The 24,966-nt window shown below is 40.5% G+C and overlaps 1 protein-coding gene across 1 annotated transcript in view; it reads right to left on the bottom strand.

Annotated features, from left to right (window-relative positions):
* SMTNL2 (smoothelin like 2) overlaps window positions 1-24,966 on the bottom strand; it is a 302,171-nt gene that overhangs the window by 52,230 nt on the left and 224,975 nt on the right. Inside the window, exons 6-7 of the mRNA XM_069226976.1 lie at window positions 8,029-8,199; window positions 1,264-1,381 (exon numbers count right to left, since the gene is read on the bottom strand). Of these exons, the coding sequence (XP_069083077.1) occupies window positions 1,264-1,381; window positions 8,029-8,199 (289 nt within the window). The remainder of the gene's footprint in view (window positions 1-1,263; window positions 1,382-8,028; window positions 8,200-24,966) is intronic.

The raw sequence follows: 24,966 nt of genomic DNA, 5'->3' as shown, positions 1-24,966 counted from the left end.
CAAACCTTCCTTTTTAGTACATATGTAAAGAAGGCCCTGGACAGCGTGGCGGGAAGGCGCAATACATTTTAAAAGTAGGACATTTACTTTCTACGTTTTACATGTCCTACTGGTGAAAAACTCTTGAATTCATTTTTCACTACTGCAAGGCCTATTTCCCCCCATAGGATAACACTGGAGTTGCCTTGTTAAATTTTATTAGTTTAATTTCCAAATGGGGAGAGATAACCAGTTCTAGTTTGGTGTTTCTGGAATCACAATTTAAAATCCCAACTTCTGGTGAAGTCGGATTTTAAATTGCAATTCTGAAAATGCCACTCTAGAAAGTTGTCATTTTCTTGCCATAGCCATTGAGTGCCTGTTTCTGGTCACATGACTGGGGGTAGCTGACAGCTGAGATTTGTGTATTCCTCCTAGACAGCCACACAAAATATGATACTTAAATGTGCCTGGATGGGCCATCACTGGCAGGATGAGAGGGAGAAGCTGGGGACAGTCCAACCTACACCTGAATAGGCTAACTCCTGCCTCCACAAAATGGGATGCATACCCCCTGTAGTTAGTCTGGAATCAGGGCAGGAAGGATCCCTGGGGACTACAAAGGGAAACCTCTAGAAGCTTCTCCCCCACTTCAAAAGCACAACTGGGTATAAATACTGGACCTCAGACACCAACTCTTCAGTACACTTCTGAACCTGAGGATACTCTGCCAGGAATAAGGACTGCAGTGCTGCTGAAGGACTGCCATTCTGGTGGACTACTGCTTTGCTGTGTTGCCCTCCTGCCCGGATGAGAAGGAATAGACCTGTATCTCTTGAATCCAGCACCCCAAGGTGAATCCAAGGGCTATTTGGCCAGCCTCCCGACTTGAGCCTCTGGCACCGAAGGCTCCAACAACCTTGCACCTGGACTCTGCCATCTCTGATTCTACCCTGCCAAGTAATGCCACCCCTGTCCTGGACCCTTGGAAGTAGGCTGAAGGTGCTTTGCCAGTCTAAGTGTATCCAGCTGAACCTATGCATTTCCTTTGCTGTGCAGCGCAATTCCAAGAACAACAGACACATCCCTGGTGCAGCATGGATTGGATCTTTGCGGGGGGAATTTTACGTAAGATAAAGAATTTGTCTCTCTAAATTTTTGACTCAATGTTTTTGTAAAATATGCTTTTGCAGTTTTTGTTTTTTTCACATGGACCACACCAGTGGTCACTATCAAAGAAACAAAGACAAACTAAAAGATTATGGAGCAGAAAGCGAGTCATACCTTGTATCCAATGGTCTTCGATTTGCACCAGTCAAGAAGCACTTGCTTGATGCTGCTGGCACTGGCCACACCAAAGCTCTGGGATCTTTTCAGCGTCACTTTAGATTGTCCTTTTGCTCTAGAAGAATTACACAAAAAGGACGTTCAAGGGGCAGCAAGAGGGGTAGGGTCAGTGCCACACAATTGGTGTCAAATCCTTAAACAGTTTTCAAATGTTTTTATAGTCTAAATAGTGTTTAGTAAGTACTTCAAGTCTTCTTATACACATTTCATGCAATACTTAAAGCTATTTTAGGTTACAGGTTGTCGGGTTGTGAGTTGATCCTAACTGTATTCATTCCTTCATGTAACACAAATTGTTCATTTCCTTCTGCACACATACAAAACCTAACCTAATGTTATTAATGGATAACTAAACAGATAAGAATTTACAATCTCAATCTTGATTTGGAAATGCACAACTTCAGGATAATCTTGACACATCCTGTCATTTGATAAATCTTCGTATCCAAAGCTTGACCCAAATCTTTCTACCGTCTCCTTCTATACATATTGTGTAGAGAAGAAATCTATTGAGACCAGATTCAATTCAGAGAGGTCTGAGGAACAGAGAAACAGGAACAGGAACAGGAAGGAAGATAGGTCTAAGAAGTCAAAGACAGGACCATGAATTGTGGGGTGGCAGAATACATAAATCCTACATTGTGATGAAATGAACAAGAGGGTGTTGAGGTATGATGAGACAGATGTGAACAAAAGTAAAGCCTTGAGCAATTGTGAAAAGGTACACATTATTATATATATATATATATTTTTTTTTTTTAGAGATTTTCTATTGCATTATTCAACCTTCTCTAATGGAGAAACTCCAAATGAAGTCCATGACTTATCTTCTCTATTTCAAAAGGGTCCTGAAAACCCATCTCTTCAAGCTGCACCCTGTTAAACTGAGTGCCTGGTTGCTGGTCTCTGCCATGAAAAGAGACCCTCTTCTTGGCTAGTATAGCCCTGCTTTCCTTTCCATCCTCCCTTTCGCTGCCATCGTCATACTGTAAACTTCGCCTCCAAGACACTTCTGTATTCTCCCCCAATTTGTCTTTCCAGCGTTAAGCCCATTTCCCTACTGTAAACTGTTCCTCTTGTATAGCTTCTATTTTGCAGCCAGGCTTGAACTATTTAACACAACATCCATTGCTACTACTCTCATATCTCACTGAATGGTTTTCTTGAGCGAGGAAAGTCACATGTTAGTTCCCCCAAGCCCAATTACATTCACCATAAAGGAATTCACCAACCTTTCATTAGGTTCTTCTTCCAAGGTGTGCCTGATTCATGGGCTAGGTTTTCTTGAAGATTTATATGGGTCGGTTGCAAATGGGATTGCATAATTGTATAATTATCTTGTATGTGGAAGCGTGTAACGCGAAAAGTCTAAAAGATGCCACAGAGCCTGGTTTTCTCCCAGCCAAGTGATGCAATGATACCTGGTTGCAATTTATACTTAACCTGTGCAATTTCCTCATCTCTTCAGTGCAGAGATGGCAATATAGTGACAGCGGGGAACAAAGCGGAGCCATGTTCAGTGGTGAGCAGAGTTAACTGGCTCCATTCTGGAGCAGGTCTATGCTGTGTAAAAATGCCAACAATGCAGACACCTGTTGCACTACAAACGCTTCTATTAAATACCACATAAGGCTTGACACCCATACCACAGCAGTACAAGAAGCACCACTTTTAATTACTTGCCATCACCAGCTTTGTGAATTATAGTAACAGTAGGATATAAAGACTTGTGTAGGTGTTGAACCAACCTGAGAGTTCAAGAACCGCACGAAAGGGCCACTGGTAATGGATACATGTGCTTCTAAGAGTACAGCAACCTGCTAAAGTAATTTTGGACACCACAATTTGACCAGGTTCTCTGTGTGCTGTGTTTATGTTCAATTTAAGACTTGCACCAGTGTTCCGGTCCTACCGTTCCAATTCCAATCAGTTGGTGTTGGACCTGCAGCGGTCCAAAATGCCAAGATTGTGTTATTGGCTATAACACCTCTCTCATTTGCCCATGTGCTCAGCAAGCTGCACACTGGGAAATACTGGGAGCACAGAAGATGCCCCCACACATACTAACAAGCTGTAGCTCCTCCAGTGGTGGCTGACAAGTACGGTGATTGGAGGAGCAGGCACATGGGTGGGTGCATAAAATAGATACATAACAGAAATAAAACATAACAAAAATGAAATAAAAAGTTATCTCCAGTGCTTGCTGTAGACATGTCCTCCTCACTCCGGTCCTCCTCTTCTTGTCATATGTCCAGGGCCCCAGGTAACTCCCTTAACCAATCCTGGTGTTGCTCTCATGCTTTTAACCATCATGAGAGAAACGTCAGGATTGGAGGGAGCGGCCTCTCTCGGTGCTCCCAGGGACACTTGAGGCCTATGCAAGATTGAGAGGTTTATATTGCGCATGTTAGGTTGGCCGTCGCAAGACTGCCTGCTAAAGTGACATGCGCACTATAAACTAGTGCACTCGCAGCTCACCAATGCTGCCGCTTAGCAGGCCCATCCCCGTCCTGACACTTGGTTCAGGAGGAGTTGAAGTAAAATAAAATTGTAATGAATCAACTTCACTACCATTTTATTTTATAGGTGCATGTAAGTGGGGTGACGCTCCTCTGCTCTAATGGGGGAGCCAACCATGATCTCCTCAAATCCTCATCCAAAAGACACCTATAAATGGTCACCATCCCACACAATTACCTTGAAAAATACATGACATACATGAACAGCTTCTTTGTAAAGCTAGATCTTCTACAGTTTAAGACAGCAAACCTACAACCTTTTCCATAATCCAAATTAACAATGAGTGCCTGTGAATCTTGAGATCAATCAGCAAAGATTATGTAATGGGTAATCTGAGAACTAATGTAGCTCAGTAAGAGTTTACAGAATATTTTTTCATATTTTCTAAGTCTAAGGCGTGGGGTTGAAGGCATGTTGATATGCTTACCTTTTTGAGTCACTGCTCCATTTTTTTTGTTAGGTGTTATGTGGCATTTCTGCTGCCAGGTAATGGCAGATTGCCATTCACTCTCCTAGTGCATGTGCTCTGACCTCTAAACCATGGTGACATTTTGGTTATAACCAATGGGTTTATTTAATGTTTAAATACGTTCACGGTAACATGCACAGAAAATGCACTAGTGGTTGAAAAGTGAAACGCCTCTTGTAGGCTGCAGTGTACAATTACAGTGCCCACATTTGCGAATGAAAAAGCATGGCTTCAGGTATACAACTATATCCTGGATAAATCAAAGGCACAATACACATAATAACGCACCTTAGACATGTAGAAAATTTGCTCTTAAACATTTGCTAATTTACCCCTATAGTACTTTGTAGCCCTCATGGCTGGGTGCATAATATATGTGTCATTCTAAATATTAAGAAGTAGCTCTAAAACTGCTATTATTGCTGTGCAGGCCGGTATGGTCTTTCACTATTTTATTATAGGTTATACCAAGAAAACCCTACATAGATCATTTAAAAACTATTTTAAATATTTATCAAAAATGTAGTTTCTGAAGATAGATAATTCATAAATACATGGCGATTTAATAAACACTTAATTTATTTTATCTGAAAGCTTTTTAAGTGATTAATATTATTCTGCTGGGATCTCTGCTCCTCCCAATGATTAGACCTCTAATGAGGTGCAATCTCTCTCCACCCAAAGGCAATAGTCCTGACTCTGTTGACAGGAAGTCTCAGAGAAATATTCACTGGCCACTTATTTTAGAAAATTGGTGAAGGGAAAAGAAGGGCAGACCAGTGGCTGAGGTCTGTTATTTTCAGTTGCTTACGCTAAACAGGACCTAATGTAAGGAACACTTTATTAGGAGCTTCCTCGTCCATTCTGTTGCTGCTCAGTGTCAGGGGATCCTGTTTCCGGAACTAGTCAGGGAATATATGGTGGGGTGGATCTTCATTTCATTAAGGCAGCTGGTAGGTAAAATATAGGGGGCTCTGAACACTGTGATGTGGGCCCAGCTACAACTGAGGACCCTAAAGCAGCGGCATTTTACAGAAAAGGACAAAAGCACCTCCGAGAATGTCGGCAGGCTGGTGGCTGGAAATTGATGACGTACTGGGGAAGAAGTTTCCATCAACCACTGTATACAGTGCAAACCTGGCATCCCAAAACCACCCCCTGAGAACATAACAGGGCCTGGTGAACAAAAAAGAAACCTGTTCTCTTTGGATCTGCATGAGGGTGGACTGATGCACGACCTGCTCTCTATGTGTACCTATTTTCTGGGATTGTGGTGCAAAGGGCAGTTGTGGCTGGACTCCTATTGGCTTCACCCCAGAAAAGTTGAAGAAGGGCTCTATTTTTTGGCAGAATCATCATGCACAGTGGATGTGCAGTTGAGTTGAGACTTACTGCCTATTCTACCTCTGCAGTGTGCAGGAAGAGGAAGGACAGACTGTGTGGAGCACGTGGGCAGCAGGGAACAAACCATGTGAGGGTTAAAGGCAGCTGAAAAAGAAACCTGCAACTGCTTAGACGCGACAACTGTGCAAATAACTTTAAAAGGCAGACTAACGGGCGAGGTGGGCAATACTCTAAGGTAGAAGAAAAGGGATGAGATGGCAAAGTCAGGAATTGCATCATGACTTCCAGTATAGTACTGTTAGGTTGCCGGGTGTAGCGTGGCCAGTGGTGCTAGGAAGCTCCTGGTAACTGGGTTGATGCTGGGCCTAGCATGAGCTTGTGTGAGGCAGGTGAATCTTCATTGGACTCTCATGAAGTTAATGCCCAAGTATTGCACATAGGAAGCGTTGAGCACTTTTTAGGAGGGTCTTTAGGTTCATTGCTGGCAGTTCCAGATCCAGAAGAGCATTAAATGTGCAAACACCGACCTCACGAGATAATTTGCAGATTTAATTTCCTTTGCCATATAACATCATCAGGCCTTCTCGCTTATCAAAGAGAAGGGAGGGAGTCGACAAAACGATGCAAAGTTAACTGACCAGTTTAAATTCTTATACTTGTCATCACAACACATATTTCTGATGAACTAACAGCACTTTTGATGGTGCATTTTTTAATAACCAACCCGTGCAATCATTAAGTCTCCTTTTAGCCCTCTTTTCAGTCCATATCAGGATGCTAACTTGCTTATCCTACTAACGTTCCAACAATTCTGCCATTTGAAGTGTACACATCTAACTTGCAGTAGCAAAGTCATGCCCAGACTTTGTGGACCATCTCACATCATGTACATCTTTCAGTGATGGATGTCTAATTTTTTCTAGCCTTTTAAACTCATGCAGATTCAGTACCTGGAGCTTCCCAAAGCTTATGTAACCCCAGTGTCGCCCACAATTAACATTCCACATTAAGCCCTAAACAATTTAGGAAGTTTTAAAACTCTCACACACATACTATGCGAACTTCCATAGAGGTGTGTATTTAAGCTACATTTTGAGGCAGAGCACCACTCCGAAAGAACCACCAGCATCCCAAGTCTACCCGGGTTGTTCTCTTTGTCCCACAGGAGTCACTCCTATGTACCTTATAGCTTCTTAGGGAGGCTGTGGACGATGTTGCTTTGTGCGAGTTTGAAGATAAGACTGAAGGAGTTTGATGTATGAGCAGCAACAAATCAATGGTACTTATAAGCTTCACACTCAAGTGTACAAGACCCGTGTCCCATTTGACCACGGTCCCAACTCACGGTCCCAACTCACGCCGCTGCAAAGGCAAAGGTCAGGGATTTGAACTCTGGGAACAGGGTATGGAGTTCATTCTCAAGGGCAAACTGGGAAGATTGAAGCCTTTGCATCAACACAGCCTTTGCATCAACACATTGTAACTACAGAAATGCCTTTGAATTACTTTTTTGTATTTTTAAAACATGTAGATTAGCTTCAGAGCATGATGGGTGCAACAGAGAGGAGATTGCGGGCGCAGTAGTTCCAAGAAGAACCCACACTGGAGCATGGGTGATTGCAATACCAGAGGGGCCACATTGTATACGATGGAAAAGCAGAGGTGGGCACGCACCAATCGTGCATTGGGAGTGGAAGTGAAGAAAGAGGAGACGTTCCAGCTGTAGGTGCTTGACCAGAATTGGGTGTGTGGGGTAGCCTCTCGAAGAGCATGGGACCAGAGTAGCAACTTAGTCATAGCCCCAACCAACCAGATGGGTCTGGAGTACAACGCGTCCCCTGGTGCTCGATGTGAAAACTGAAACCAGTGCATGAGGCTGGCGCCAACTGGTCTCTTGATTGGAGCACACAACCGTGCAGGATCTTTAATGGTGTTTAGGATCCTTGGCATCAGAATTACATTGGTCAGAATTACTTTCAGAGCTGTTAATGGTACCTGGCAAAGCAATTCCATCTGGTGCTGATCTGGTCTGAAATAAATTCTCCTCGTCCTCCGATGGTGTAAAACCCCGGCTATTTCAGGTCTGAGCACAGTGTCCGAGACACTGAAACTCTCTCTCTGCAGACTAGAGAGGTAATCAGAATTGCCATATTTTTGTCCTCATCCTTACCTTTCTGACAATTAATTTTTACATACATCAACTTTTTGAAACTGCAAAACGAAAGTTTCTAGATTGTTTTACATAATTAAAAAAAAATATAACAAGGAAAATCTGGTCACAAGGGTTTAAAACCACTCTCTTCAATTATTGGCAAATACAACATTAGATTAATTTATCACAGTTCGCCAGTGACTAGGAAATGTCATACTTTCCAACATCAGGATCAAATTTCTCAAAGAAAGCCTTCCTGGCCTGGGTTCCTGAAGTCCGCGGCAATGTCTGCGATCGAACGAGCTCTCTCCGTTTTTCCACCTGTCGATGTATCGCCGGAGGTGGGGATCGCGACTTAGGAGTCACATCAAAGTAACTGTCAGAAGCACTGCAAAAATAATAATTTAAAATTAAATTTAAAGAGCTGAAACCTCCATGTATATAATTATCAATCTTCACAGAATAAAAACAAATACTGTATCCTTTTGTTGCCTAAAACTGAGTAAAATAAAAAACTCATTACAGACATTAGGCTGCTTCCTTGAAACCATTTTCCCACTATTGCATATGCTGAATTATATTAATGACACCATGCAGACATCTCATGCAAAATGTCCTCAGTTGTCAAATGATCTTCACAGAATGGTATCAAAGCTGCCCATAAACTGATAACAGATTAGATCATCACGCCTTAGCATCATTATTCAATCAATATTTGTATCTAGGTTACATTCTAAGGTCCATCAGACATCAACATGGAAGGACAGTGCATGAAGGTCATTTGTTAACCCTGAATGTGGTCCCCTGCTGGCCCTTGCTTTCAAGACTCATTCAGCTGCAAAAGGAATAGGAAAACGGGATCTTAGAAACTAGTTTATCATCTTTGCTTTCTATTGAGCTCACTCTAGCCAATCAGCAGCAACCAGGAGACTGCTGAGGTGATATTTGTGATTTCATGTCATCAGGGGAAAAAGTGTGTGATGTTATTTTCGCTGTTCCTGGTATCATGATGAAACGAGACCCATCAGACAATGCAAAACAGCACACTCCACAAAAGCACAAACATTCTGCAAAATACAGATGTAGGTCTAGGTTTTGATTTTTCGCATAGAGTCATCCTCAAAAGTAATCCTGAAATAATTTTGGTGGGGCCTGGACTATAGTCTGCATACGGTGTCTGCTGCTAGTTATTGGCAGTCAAGACAGGCTCTGCTCAGAAGCCAGCTCAAGTCTATGTACAAACCAACATTTGACATCAATGTTGCCAAAACACTGGTTTGCAAGTAAGCACCCTTGCTATCAACATCCTCGGTCTCAGGACTGCTCCCTCCACAGGAAGACCTATCTTTAGAAGAGGCAAGTCTGCGTAAGTACCATTATACAAAGGGGAAGGTCATTCCCAGGGAGTTACTGACTGGGGTGAGGTCAGAGGGCAGCCAGTGCACACTGAGGTGCGCACACCAATGTTTGCACAAGCCCTGACTGTACGTGCTATGGCAGCTTGAGTCTCTGCGTCACTCATCGCCTTTCTGGCATATTTTTAGATCCCTGCCTATTGCTGAAATGATACATGTTCCTAAGCAGTACAGAATTATACCATGTTTGATGATAGAATTTCTAGCTAGATTGAGGTTCTTTTGTTTTTTGTATGATTTACATGAATTTTGCATTGTTAATCTAGGATGCCACAATGCGTCAAACAGCTGGCGTAAATTATTAACACTGAGATTCTATCGCACTGCTGTGCGGTGACTTGTATCCCATCCCCACACCCATTGACTCAATTTTTTTCTAACTGGCAGAAGGCACTTGCGACACATTCCTCTGTATACCAACAGCAGATGCTTAAAAATGTTTGTTTGACTTTCTAGCTTTGCCGTCATTGCTTAATAGTGTCCAAAATACTCAATCTGGTGGTTCTTCCTCTGAATCAAGTTCCTTTAGACCAGTTTCCTGGTGGAACTCCACGATCTAACCATCTAACCCATTCTGCTTTAATTGAAAGTTTTCATTGAACCACAATCCTAATATCCTCTTTATTAGAACTCTTGTGCATACACTGGTTGCCTCTTAACAATTGTCCGTGTTCACAACTAGATCAGGGAATACATCATCTGTTTTTTCCCTCAGATGTGCATTTGCAAATACATTCTCCTACATGAACTTAAATAAAATCTCATCCTCTTTAAATGAAAATGTGTACATCGCTCATCACCCAGACCCTTCCCCGATTCTCCAAATATTTTATCCGACGAACTAATGAAAGGGTCGCTAACTCCATTTTCCACCCTTGAATTACTCCACAATTTGATTCATTTACACAAGTCTGAAAGCTATAGCTAGCCCCAGTTATGACAAAAGTTTCTCTTTTTCATTATGTCGAAAATGTTCCGGTCTCAGCATAAACAATTTACATGGGAAATCCATTCTGAAAGCATACTTTATATACAAAATCAAGTATGTTTTAAATAGATTATCGGTTACATTTTAAATAAAACTTATTTTCAGAACTGAATAAACTTGCTACGTTGCATGGTCGCTATTTTGGTAGTCACAATATAAACGACTGGTTATATGGTTAAACAACCTACTTCAGTTAATTATTTAATTAAGGTTACTAAACAATTAAACAAAGTTATATTTTCCTTCACCCTACGTGTTCTTAAACCCACATAAATTAGAATTCGTAATCTTAAAAATGTTAATATCCTAAATTTAAGATGCAGCCTAGTTTTAAAAATGTTTACTCATTTCAAATACAGTCACAAATTAAAATTAGAGTCACAGAATTATTAGACTGAGAGAGCGTAGTCTAAATATTACATATATTAAACGTGAAATGCTTATATAAATGTCTAACAATGATGCATTGAAAACGACAATAAAAAGTAGTTGCTTAATGTGTATTTGAATTATAATTATAAAACGTGAAATTACTATTGTGCACATGAACTAATATCAGTTATAAGAAATGATTGCTTGCACTATGTAAACGCTAATATATGCTCAACTAATCAAATATTGCATTTGTACTAAAACCCATAGGCCTTTAGTTAGCGTAAGTTGAAGTTTTAGCTGTGTAACTCTCATATTAAAGCATACTTTGTTTTCCAGTGTGCTGACTCGTAAAGGGCCATGACCCAGCATTTGTTCTTTTCCTTCGTTTTATGTATCCAACTTCATCCTGTTCCCATCCGCATGCTAGCTGCCTTAGTATAAGTTTTATACAGAATTTGAAACAAAAGTATACGAAAGAATGTACAAGGACATTTGACCATGGATAAAGAAGCTCATGACCCGAAAGACGTGCCAAGATGGTGATGAAACCCCCCGGATGTGCCACCTACGAAAAACGTCAATTATGAAGACCAATCAAAGTGTTATAAATTATCGTGGGGTGACAATTGGGATTACCTAATGTATAATTTGATAGGTCAAAGATAGTGGGGTATAGCGAATATCCAATAGAATTTTGGGGGAAGGTGTTACGAAAAAGGGATAAAAACTCATGTCACAGAAGGGTCGTTAGAACTAGGTAGGGAATGCTATCGATTTCATCCAGAAACTCTGTTTGGTGATTTGAGACTTAATAAACTATTCTCACCCTTAGACTGCCCTTTTCTGCTTCTCCTCCTTATGAGGGAAGTGTCCCTGTCCCTTAGATGAAGTTAGACTGATGGCGATTCGACTGAAGTCCTGAGGACGAAGACTGATCCTGTGTGCTGACTTAATCCTTGGAGGGTAATTATGACAATGCTATTGTAATTTGTCTTTTGCTTTTCCTTTCTAGTTACCAACTGCTGTATTTTTTAATAGAGGCCATAGTTTAGATGTTTTCTAAATTGGTGTTCTAAATTATTTTGCATGAAGCCCAACATGCTGATGCTAATTAGTGGATAGGCTAGGTAAACACCCTGACTGACACATATAGACAAGACTGACGTTGCACCATTGCTGAACTGAGGCTTGTATCACATTCTCTGTGTTTTAAATCTATGTTTACGCTGTGCTATATTCTTATGTTTGTGATTCTTGCATTAGTGAAATCTTATTACGGTTGCCACGTTGTGATTATGTTCTTATGTTTCTTGGTTTTGAGATTGACACTTCTGCTAGTAGATTGTAATTAATAGGGAATAAAATTAATAAAATTCTAAATAAGTTGTGGTTATTCATGGCTGAAAGGTCATGGTTGCGTAGACAGTCTAATCTATGTCTTTATCCAAAGTAAAGTGTATTGTGGTGATAAATATTGGTGACATCATTGACATATTGCTCGACATATTGATCAGTTATCTCGTCATACGGTGTCTCACCACTGGGTCTAAAGATTCATTGGCCTAAAACGAGTCCTAATGTGTATAAAATTTACATAAAGGGATGCGTTAACAAGACCATTACAAAAATATCAAAAGTGAAAGAAACCAAAAGGACAAATGACAACCTACGTATCTAATTCATTTTTTTTTTATTTAACTGTATTAATATTTACAGGATTCTCTCATACCCGTACTTTGCTTCACAGCCTGCAAAGACTTTGCAACCATCCACGGTTTTGTTTTATTAAAGTATTCAAAAGAGTTTACCATAAAATATACACCACTTTACATTTTTGTTTGTTCATAGTGCATGATGCTTGGCATATGGTCATGCCAATTATGAAACATGCCCCACTACCTGTGTGAAATGTTGATATACTAAACAGAATAACCGTTCAGTGTTAAACTCATGGAAGATGTGTCCACCAACACAGAGAAAAGAAGAGATCATGGGAAGGAATCAATGTTGCTGACCTCCATTCAGTGACAGGGACAGGCCCTGTGCCTGGGACTGGGTAAGAACCTGCTGTTGCTGCTATAATGGGGGACTTACATGGGTTTCCACATGTTCATAGATCCTGCTAGCTCATGAAGGACTGAAACAAATATAGGGCGAACAGCTGTTCTGGGGCCTGCTAGGGGTGAGCAGCCTGCAGTGGAAGCCTGCCTGATATCAGAGAGCTGCTCCTCCTGCCATGCCCACCAGGGAGACATCCCCTCAGTGCAGATGTTTCTTCTCCAGTTCCCTGTAAATGTGTTTCCTGCAAGAGAGGTATTTTCCAGTTGCGGCTCACAGTGTTAATAAGGGGCGGGGCGGGTGCGGCGCGAGGTGGGGGGAAGGGGGACAGGAGGCGAGGCAGGGAGGGTACATTTAAAAAAAAAAAAATTTTAACTTACCTTCTCCACCACCGCACCGCTCCTCTTGCTCCTGTCGCTGCAGGGAGGCACAGGCTCCCAGGCAGGAATCTTCGTTGCACCCTGTGGTGCCTATGGTCCTCCTGTGCTCCCACCCACACTTGCTACTCCGAACCTCACCGGTCGGTCATATCAATCTGGCATCTAGCATGAAGCACCCTATAACCAGTGCTTAAATTGTGCCAGTGGTTTCTGACGCTCAGCACCATCCTTTAATTGTCAACACTGGTGCTTATGACACTTTGCCACATGGCGGCACCGTCTATCTAATTTAGAGATGAAGATAACAACAGCTGCTTATTTGTTCAATATACAATAAAGGTGACTAACAGCTGCTGCCCAAGACATTCTTATAGCTATGGAGGCCTGGAATGGTCTGAATGGTCACACGGAGTGTGATAGTAGTTATGCTGGTACTGTCACTGGCAGCGATGACAGGGGCAATAGGTGTCACAAGCTGCAGTGCCCTCCTGACGAGGGCCCTGCCACTTTTTTTTTTTTTTTTTACAAATTAAGCACCGCCTAAAACATGGAAGAGGTTACCTAATCAGCAGAGGAAGTAAGCCCCAAAATTCACTTTATTGTACCCATTGTAAGAAGTAGGATGAACAACACCCACTTGCAAAAGACTGAGCTAGGCACACCCACCATTCACACACCATTTAAACATCACCAATGTTACACCGCAGGTCTTTTCTCCCCCCTTCGCTTTGATTGAGCACACACATTATGACTGATTTGTTTTCCATTAAAGCAAATCATAGTCCAGGTTTTGGGTTGAACTAAGTTAATTATAAGCTGTTGAATTTTTATTGAGCTACTAAACATTTAATTCCATAAATGCTTGTAGGTCAGCTCTCTCCTTCCATTGGTCCGTTGGAGTATCAATCCATGGGCTGGTTCTGCTGCAGCAAAATACAGCATGGCTTAATGGGTCAGACCCTTTCAGTCATTAACTGCGAATGAAGGCATCTGTGCTAGATGCGCACACCTGCCTGGAATGTAGGGTGCTTTAGTGACAGTATTTTAATTTTCCATGTTCTCCTTTTTCATTCCTGACATGACCAACTTGGAATGGTATTGTCCATAGTTTACCATTGTTTACTATTGTAGCAGTCCGTTACAGCTGTGCTGAGACCTGTGAGGTGAACAGTACCAAGTTATTACCAGGGACCAGTTGCACTCAGAGGAACACGCAGCATTACACACACTGCCCGTCTGCATGTTGATCGAGCCATGAGCTTAGCAGGGCCTCAGTGTCATCAACTCAATAGATGAGAACATGTGGGGCATTAAATGTACTTACAACAATTTGTTTAACTGAATTTCTAAATCCAGATTACCTTCTTAAGTAAGGCTTGAGATCTTGCCCATGTTCTCTCGAGTCTCAAACCTAAAAAGGGTAATATTTGGCAAAAGGATTGCCCAACACCTTAGAGTCCCTCCATGTCTGGGAGATATATACTCCGGTAGATAGGGATTAAGGACCCAAAGGCACACTGTTCGTAAAGCTGCACAAGATTATTTTTGTATTGTATACCAAGCCTCATGTTTTTGATCTAGGGAGTCACATATATTGGTGCTTTTGTATGCACTCTACCTCCAGTCACTTACCTGCTTTATCCAGTCCTGGGATGTATGCAGGGCCAGGGAAACAGACTGACATTTTCCAACAAAGGTCTTAATGCACAAAATGAAATTGTGCACACATTGGTTGTTTACACAACTCCCATCTTTGTTGATATGCTGTTTGTGTGCTGACAATTCCTTTGTAAAATATTTGTCACTAATTACTGATCTTAGATATTTAAAAGGAGGCCACCAACACACCCAGCACACCACCATTTCTACAAGGTGTACTAAGAATGTTTTACTACTAAACTGCCCACTTTTACAACAAAATTTCTAAAAGAGGATACATTTCCAATTCAAATTAGTATTCAAACCCTACTGACCTAATACACTTAACAAAAGTACAAATGTCCACAACATTTGCTGAACGTTTCTTATGGGGTATCCCGACTGAACTATTACTTAGTTACTGGATTAATGTAATCAGAATGTCACCATTTCACAATGCATTCTCTAAATAATCATCTGTGATGTGGATGCTATATTCTATCATGTTTTGAACAATAACTATATATTTCTTTAGCAATTATACCAGAGGGATAATGGTATAGAGATGCTCCATTTAGCATAACACATATCTTTAATGACTCATGGCCATGCTAATTAAAAACTTGGTCCAACCATCACCTTCTCTGCAACTTTCCCCTCATCTTTCAAAGCACCAGGATATTTTAGTAATTCCCATGCAAAACCCTACTCCTGTTTTACCGTCTTCAATCACCTTTGCCTACATCACAAAAAACAGAAAATGAATTGATCTAGTTTTAAATATCAGCCTTTGTTGGAACAGTATTGGAAAGGTAGAAAGTTGAAATAAATGAAAACCACCCCTTTCGCCAGGTGTTCTTTGGAATGGAAGAGGAAGGTAAAGGAAGTCCAAGTCACAGACAGCTAAAAGCACAGGTCCTGATAAGGTCATCTGTCCACACAAATCGGGCTTACGTCGTGAGTGCCAGCTTTGCTCCTTACCTGAACCCCGGCATTCTAGTAGGTAACCACAATGAAACCAGAAAAGCATTCGACTTACAAGCTTCACAAACCCTCTTGGCCCCGTTTGACAAATCTTCGCGAAACCTCCCAAGAAAAAATAAATTTCATCTACCTCAGATTCTTCCTGGAAAGCTTTTGGGGTGTTTCATCAAGCGGGACTGAGGAAAAAAAAAAAGGGGGGTGTCGCAAAATCACTGAACGGAATTACACCAAATTTGGCAGCAAGTTAGATCTTGGTCCACAGATTGTGCTTTTTGTGATTTGGTGTAAATCTGTTGAGACTCCTTGCGAGCCCTGTGGTTGGCTTTCTGTTGGAATATTAGAAATGTAATGGCAGCCATTACTGTTTACTGTGAAAAATTAGAGGTGTTGTGGAAATTAAGTAAAAAAAAAAAAGCTATACAAGGGGGCAGCAGAAAGGCATACTGTCCCCCTAGATTTACAGAGGGGGTGTCTAAGGGATACCTACTGTGATAAAAGTAAGTGTATGTTGCTTAAACCAAATTTTTAGAATCTTGCAGGCCTCTCAAAGGATCGTGAATAGTAAAAAAGGGTAGATGAATTCGGATTACACTCCATTAGTAAGAATGCATACTGTAGTTATTGTTTTTGATACTAAATGTGTAAGAGATAAGTACTGTGATAAGTAGACAGTTAACTCCTATATTCCCAAAAAGTTAATATCTTGCGAGACTCTCACAGGATCATTAACAGTAGAAAGGAGAGGGTGATCTTTGAATGGACTGTAGTATGCACACTTGCTACTGTAGGAAGGAGTATTACTGGAGATGGTGTTTGTCGCAGTCTACTACTTACACCCATCTGCTTTCTAAGAGATGTGAGTAGGGTAGGCTCTTCCCACACCCTACTGTGCCATCCATTATCAGAGGGAACGGGTGTTAGTAGGGAGGCCTGTACCTGGACAGAGCATACTATGCACACCTGTCATCCAAGGGAGAAGGGTAGTCCATATACACATTCTAATATGGACACACGTCATCTCAAAGAGATGTCTGATCAGAGAGGCCAGTCTCTCTTTCCACATCCTACTACGCGCATCCGTCATCTGGGGTGGAGAGGCCAGTCTCTCTCCACACACCTTACTAAGTACACCCGAGGTCCGACAGGAGAGGGCAGTCACGAACACATTCTAATATGGACACGTTCAGTAAAACTGGCAGTTCCATGTTGAGAGATTGTGAATATGCTACTACATGTGTATGTATGTCAATGTCATTATGCATATCTTTTATCCTACAGAGACGTGTTAATTTAGAACCCACTTATTTTGCTATGCAGCTAGGATTACCTGTCATGCAACAGTGAGGTGTTACTACAGAGAGCCGTCTTTGTGCATGCTGAAGTATAGGGAATTCTGATACAAGAGAGAGGTTTAGCACAGAAGAGTGCATCTTTAAACACAGCTATCAGCTGCTCTGCACACCCTATTACATATGTGTATTGTCACTGGGAGGCACCTGAAACAGAGGTGAGTATGGGGGTTATTCTAACTTTGGAGGAGTGTTAATCCGTCCCAAAAGTGACGGTAAAGTGACGGATATACCACCAGCCGTATTACGAGTTCCATAGGATATAATGGACTCGTAATACGGCTGGTGGTAAATCCGTCACTTTTCCGTCACTTTTGGGACGGATTAACACCTCCTCCAAAGTTAGAATAACCCCCTATGTCTCCACAATCAAATGTCTGTTGTTCTAAGGAAAGGTATGAGGACAGATGCCACTGGTTCTGTACTGTATATCCAAGTTGTCCTGGAGTTGGGTGTAAGAGCAGAAGACAAAGTTTCTCTACATACTACTGAATATATCTGAGATGCTGGTGAGAGCTGTGAGTGGACAGGGAAATCCATTCGCACACACTAATTAATATGGTTATTTCCCAAGAGCGATCTCAGTGGAGAGACCAGTACTTAGTATACCTGCTATGGAATAGTGAGGTCTTACATGTGATGCAAGTACCTTCCCCATCCTACTATGCGTACTACTGAGTACCTTCCCCATCCTACTATGCGTACTACTGAGTACCTTTCCCATCCTACTATGCGTACTACTGAGCCTAGGGAAGGGTGTGAAAGGAGCGGCAGTGTCCCATAACACCGTACTCTACACACTAGTTATCTTAATTCAAAGTATCAGTGGAGAGACCGGTCTCTTCCCATGGTCTAGTAGTGGGGATTGTAAGAGGTATGCATTGTAATGAAGGAAAATAACTTTCTCCCATAAAGTATTTTTACGATCTCACAAGAGCCTCGTAGGATCGTATTAATAAAAAAATAAAAACAATTAAAAAAAAGGAGGGGATAGCAAAGATCTGGAGCACATAAATTAGACATATTACAAAAGGATATGTTCAGTGAAAACGCAAACTCCATTATAAAAATACAGTTGTGTTCTTGCTCGCAAACGCAAACCAGCAAACACTGCCCTCTCATAGTGGACTGTGTGTGTCTGGCTCTCACAAGGGTCTCGCAAGAGTTCCCCATGCTATGTCTAAGAGCATCACGGCTCTTGCGAGTGTCTCACAAGAGCCATCAAGAAGGAAAACAAATGTAACATATAGTACAAACAACCTACATAATAAAAGTATAGGGTAGCTCAGAAGAGAGCTTTTTCAAGAAACATTTTGAACATTTTAATGTGTTTAAAAATGTTTACGTTTTCTAAAAAATGGATAGAACAAAAACAAGAAACTGGGAGAAAAAAAAAAACACATCCTTGAAATCAAAGAGGAGAAAAATGTAGATAAAATGTAAAAAAAGAAAAACTGCTGCCCAAACGGACAATTATGATCCTTGGAAAGTCCTGCTTGTCACAGAAGAATAAATAATCTGCTTGCATAGGCAGCAAAAAAAGGGCTTTGTTCAGATATGCAGGGCTGTTTTCTGCTTGAGGGGTGAGTCCCTGGGCAGGTACAGTGTCACGAGGTTGAAAAGATGAGACGCCCCTGATGAGTTATCAAGCTCTGCAGCATGAGCTAACTCAGCCCAAGCAAGGCGTTCAGGGTGCATAGCTTTCAAATGTCACCACATCCCAGTGTTCCTCATGGAATGTTGCTTGTTCTGGCTGCAGGGGCATAACAGAGGACACCACAGCGCCTGTGGTGTGAGAGGGCTCCTAGGCTTACCCACACTACAGGGGGCCCCCTCAGCCCCTACTGATGGGAGTGTGGGGACCCCTTCACTGTATCTTGCAGGGGGCCCCCTCATGTTTTGTTACGCCACTGTCTGGCTGCCCCTGCATATCTTACAAATTCTTTATTTGGCAGATACTTTCTCCCTCAAGGCCTAATCTGAAATTCATGCCAGGCCAAGGACTCTTTGGATGGCTTAAGTGGCTGCTTTGCAATAACACGAGTATAGTTCTCGTCTGAATCAATGACGACATTCATTCTGATCACAGAAAATCAGCAAAGTCACAGAGGTGGCCAAAAAGGTGTAATCACAGAAAAACCCAAAAAGCAAATGATGCAGCAAAGAAAGAATCTTTCTTTGCTAAATAAAGACATCTATATTTATTAATCACAATCCTTTCTGGGATGTCTTTCCTCTCCTGGGTGTCTCACAAAAACCCTGCAAGATCGTAAAAAAAAAAGAGAACTTTCGTAATATCTCAAATGCAACAATACATCAAATGTTTTTCTACTTTAAACAACACTTCTCATGTCTTACTTCTTCAGAACTGCAAAAACTAAAGTGTTATGAACTTAGTTACAAATATACCATCTCACAAACGGATTGCCAGAGCTCGACAGGAAGTACAGCCCCCTCACAGTCCACAGAAAGGATTGTGAATTTGGCTCAATACAATTCTCTCAGTAGAGCTGCAAGCTTGTAAACAAAATCCATAATACATTATACATACTGTACTGAGTTTACTATTAAAGATCAGCAACCACACACCTTAAAAATAGATGTACCTAGTGAACGCAGTTTACAGAATAGGAAAACTGATCAGTGTCTTTTTGAAACAAATATGAAGGTTATGTAAAGATGAATACAAAGACTATGAAAACTATGTTGGGAATATTTCTGTATATGCAAGTTACAAAACCTAAGAAGTTGATAGCCCATAAAGTGCAAAAAAAAAAAGCACGCAATAGCTCAGTGTGAAGGTCGCAGACCTTCACACTGAGCATTCAGGGTTCGAGTCCAGATGGACTCGCTTCCCTCATTTTCTCATTATTATTTTTTTAAGTACAAATGATTTACATTTTTATAAATCATAGATACATTATTTTCATTGTACAGAAATCTCATTCCAAATATATCATCCATCACAACCTAAAAAACGATCTCTCTCCCTCTCACTTTCTTTCTTTCAAGCAATTTCTCTCACTCACGTACCCACTCAGACACTTACGCACCCAGTCACAGACCCACTCCGTTTGTCACAAATCCACTCACAGACCCACTAATGGCCTCATACACCCACTCACAGACCTGTGCACACACTGCTGCACCACCTAAAACACTGATTTACTCACTCTCACCCCAGGCAGACACTCACAGCCACTCTTACCCACAAATACATCCTCTCCCACCTATTCTGACACCCAGAGAGGCTGCGGCCAACTTCTACTGTGTATGGCCAAAGGGGTTGGCCGCAGGGTCTGGCTGCAGGCCAGGTCTTGCAGGCCACCTCTGTTGCACACGGGCATGATTCAAGTTTGGGTGCTTGTAGAAGGCTGGCCTGAGGGCCTGGCCATGCATGGTTCAAAGATGGGTGCTAATATGTGGGTGGATTAACATATAGTAATGAAATTAGTATATGTTAAAAAACCATAGACATTTATTAAAAAGAAAACAGATTTACAGGGACTTTATAGTTGGGTAATAGAATTAAAAAAAAAAAAAAAACTGAAATTCAGTTAAAAAAAAAAACAAAGGTTACAGGGATGTTATGGTTAGGCTTACATTTTAAGCTTACAAAACCATAGAAATTCAACAGTTATAGTTAGTTACCTCAATTAACTATAATTCGTGCCCTAAAGAAACTATAACTTGCACCCTCGCCATGCACTGCTAATTACCCCACAAATTACGGAATTCATAGCATCTTTGTTAATATCATTGATAATATAAATTTAACATTTGCAGTAACATTTGCATGGTGGGTGCACGAGTTATAGCTAACTTGAGGTAACTGACTGGTGAATTTCTATGGTTTTGCATCTTTAAAATGTGAGTCCAACTATAAAGTCCCTGTAACCTTTGATTTTTTTTTAAGTGAATATGAATATATATATATATAAATTATGCAAAAAACAAAGGAGAACTCTGTGTCAGGGTGCTCCTTACTAGAGCAGCTCTCCACCTAAAATTGGGAACTTCCCAGAGTTCTCCTTTGTTTTTTGCATAATTTATGCGTCACTCTAACTCTGAAAGGGCCTTGGTTTGACATATACTGGGTGCTCCCTTGTGTCTGGACAAAGCTATACCCCTCTGAAGAGCTCTAATGAGAGTGAAACACGTGTCAGGGGTTGCTTTACTCATTCCAGGTTGGCTTGGACGGTATTTGACCAGTCCAAAGCTGTAATGCTGTGCCTGGAGTCTTAAATGGCTTTTGTCATTTTACAGCTCGGCGAGGATGACACTATGTCAATCCTATGCTTAAAGATTTTACTGTACAAATGGCAAAAGACTTTGTCACTATCTAGCTCAGCGAGGATAGCACTGTGCTAATCCTATGCGTAAAAGCTTTGCTAGATAAGCAGACATTTGAGGTGAGCAAATCTAGAGTGTCGCTGGTGTTACAGGGTGCTCCTTACTAGAGCAGCTCTCCACCTAAAATTGGGAACTTCCCAGAGTTCTCCTTTGTTTTTTGCGTGTGTGTGTATATATATATATATATATATATATATATATATATATATATATATATATATATATATATATTCATCCAACAATCCTCCTGTTACATGCAGAAAGTTCCCGGACACCAAATGGAAGTCCAAAAGAGCTTTATTCACCAATGCTTCCTCCCAGAACAACGCGTTTCAGCCGTAGCCTTGATCACGTAACATTTGAGAGTGTCTCACAAACCAACTATATACCACACCCAGTATACACATGAGGACAAAAATAAAAGAAGGACTGTTAGGTTACCCAACAATATGCGAGTGTCAGCCCCATCTTGGAATATCTAGAAGGGCCCATAAGCTATACCAAAATTAATCTTGTGATTACAAAATTATCCGCATTATTTGCTCACTTTATACATAAATTAAATTCCTCATAATCATACAAATAACTTACATATCTCATATAAAATATTAAATATATACATATTTAAATTAAATATTGTTAATATCCACAATTGGTCCAAAAATAATTTTCTACATTCTTTGCATATACAATATTGAATATTAAATATTAAATATTAAACATTAAATATTGTTAATATCCAAAATGGTCCAAAACAATTTTTTTAAACAATTTCTGCAAAAAAACTTTTTTTTAAATTCTTTTAAAAAATAATATACACTGAATGCCATTATATTCCTAAAATATCCACATTAATTACTCTCATTGACCAATAATTAATTACGATCATTTGGCTGACCTCCATATTAAATATTTAAATATTTTAAATGCTATATCAAAAGATAATCCAAAACTGTAAAGCATAATATATATCGGATAACATTGTATTCCTAAGCATATAAATACACATTAGTATAGAAATGTACCTTGACAGCCCTATATTGATATTTAAAACAATTCCTATACATGTGTACAAATATATGTCACTTGCTACCTACCCCATATTAAAACACCTCCTACAATGTCACATCTATCACAAAAAAATAATTAATACCATCAAAAACCCACTAAAATAAATGAAAAGTAATTAGAAGAACTGACAGAAAATATATATATATATATATACACATATCCAGCAGCTTGAATTAACCTAAATGCACATTCATCTCCTCACTTGAATTTAAACCCCCAGGGCTCAGGGTGTTGAGTCTAATGATCAGTTTAGATTCCAAAATCCTCATCTTCTTCTCTCTATTACCTCCCCTAATACTGGGTTTAATCTGACCAATGACTGCAAAACTCAACAACCTCTCATCCCCATTATGTTTCTCCTGGAAATGTCTTGCTACTGGGTATGTTCGATCAAAATTACGAATCGCTCGAATGTGTTGAAGAACCCTCTTTTTAGCCTTGTGTATTGTACTGCCCACATACAATTTTCCACAGGGGCACATCAGACAGTAAACACAGAAATCTGTATTGCAGTTAAAATGTCCTCGAATTTGATACATCCAATGCCCATTTTCACCTGATACTTTCAGGCAATTGTTACTGTATTTACATGCCTTACATTGCCTACAACAGAAAAGGCCCACAGAGTGATCAAGGGACATAGCTCTAACACTGTCCCTAGTTATTCTATTGCGGCTGAGATCATCTCTCAACGATCTTCCCTTGCGAAAAGTGATCACAGGTGCCTCCGGGATAGTATTACCTAAAGTGGAATCATTCTGTAATATATGCCAACTCCTGTTCAGAATCTTCCCCAAGACCTGTGACTGATTAGAATAAGTTGTAATAAATCTTACCTTTTGATCACCTGCCTCTGAATCCAACCTAGGGTATATCAGAATCTCTCTCTTTATGTTATCCGCCTTATTTTTAGCTTGAAGAATCATTTTGCTCTTATACCCCCTCTCTAGAAAACGTGAAAGCATATTGTCACTTTCTTTCAGATAGTCCTCCCAAGTACTACAAATCCTACAGGCTCTTTGAATTTCCCCAAAGGGAATACTGGCAATGAGATTTGGTGGATGGGCACTGTTTGCATTCAATATGCTATTGCCAACCGTCAATTTTCTATGGAATTTAGTTCTTAATGATTGTTCTTGGACTGTAACTTCCACATCCAGAAATGCAATCTGTTGTTTGCTACTCTGATCACTTAGATGTAAGTTATAGTCATTGTTATTGAGAAAGGCTACGAAGTCTCTAGCCGAAGTCTCATCACCTTTCCAAACCACAAAGATGTCGTCTATATAACAACACCATAAAATGACCCTTTCATCAAAGTCGGGTGAGCTGGTGGATATTTGCTCCTCCCACCAGCCCATCACCAGATTTACGTAACTTGGTGCGAAGAAAGTTCCCATAGCCGTACCCTGTGTTTGTTTGTACAGCTTGTCATCAAAGAGAAAGAAATTGTTATTGAGGCAGAAGCTGATCATATCACAAATCATCTCCGTATGCATCAGAAACGAAAGTGATCTTGCCCTTAGAAAATGTCGAATTGCTACTAACCCTAGATCGTGTTGGATGCAAATGTACAGGCTAGTAACGTCCATCGTTACAAGGAGATAATCTTCCTTCCATTCAATTCCATCAATAATCCTTAAAAAATGTGTTGTATCTTTGATATAAGATGGAAGACTTTCAACAAAAGGTCTCAAAAAGTAATCAATGTACCTAGATGTATTTTCCAGGAGAGACCCATTAGCGGAAACAATTGGTCTCCCCGGGGGATTCACAATGCTCTTCTGTATTTTCGGTAATAGGTACAGAATGGAAATTACTGGTGAATCACATTTGAGGAAATAATATTCCTCCCAGTTGAGCAGCCCTTTATCTCTCCAATCCAACAACATCTCAAAATATTGAGTGTTGGATTTTTTGACATGAGTCAAAATCACTGGTATATAGCAAGTTTGATCATTCACCTGTCTTAATCCTTCCACTGAATAAGCATCCTTATCCAAAACGACGACATTTCCCCCTTTATCAGACTGTCTGATTACAATACTACTGTCATTCTTCAAACCTTGAAGGGCCTCAGTTTGTACCTTAGTCAAATTCTGTTGTTCATTCCTACTCATTTGATATCTCACTTTTTTCAACTGCTTGATAACATCCTTTTCAAAAACATCAATCGCTTCACATTGTACAGCTGGTAAAAATACAGATTTCGGTTTGAAACTAGTAGGACATGGGCAGTCCAATTCAATGCCCAAGTCCAATAGGTTCAATACAGGATCCTCATGAGCCTCAATACCATCATGTAAGCTTGACAAAGTATGCAATACCTCCACATCAGAAATGGTTAATGTACTAACATTGTGCTTGTCACCTCCCAACACCTCTGAAGTGACCTTTGTATGGTACCATTTCTTTAATGTCAGTTTTCTAATCAAATGGAAAAGATCAATTCTTGTCTGTACATAGTCGAAATCCACTCTGGGGCAGAATGACAGGCCTAATGACAGGAGGCTCCTTTCTTGTTCAGTTAGTATCCGCTTTGAT

Source organism: Pleurodeles waltl, chromosome 3_2, assembly GCF_031143425.1.
Source record: "Pleurodeles waltl isolate 20211129_DDA chromosome 3_2, aPleWal1.hap1.20221129, whole genome shotgun sequence".
In the NCBI taxonomy this organism is placed as follows: Eukaryota; Metazoa; Chordata; class Amphibia; order Caudata; family Salamandridae; genus Pleurodeles; species Pleurodeles waltl.
The sequence above is the reverse complement of the archived record's forward strand: the minus strand, read 5'-3'. Positions and strand labels throughout refer to the sequence as shown.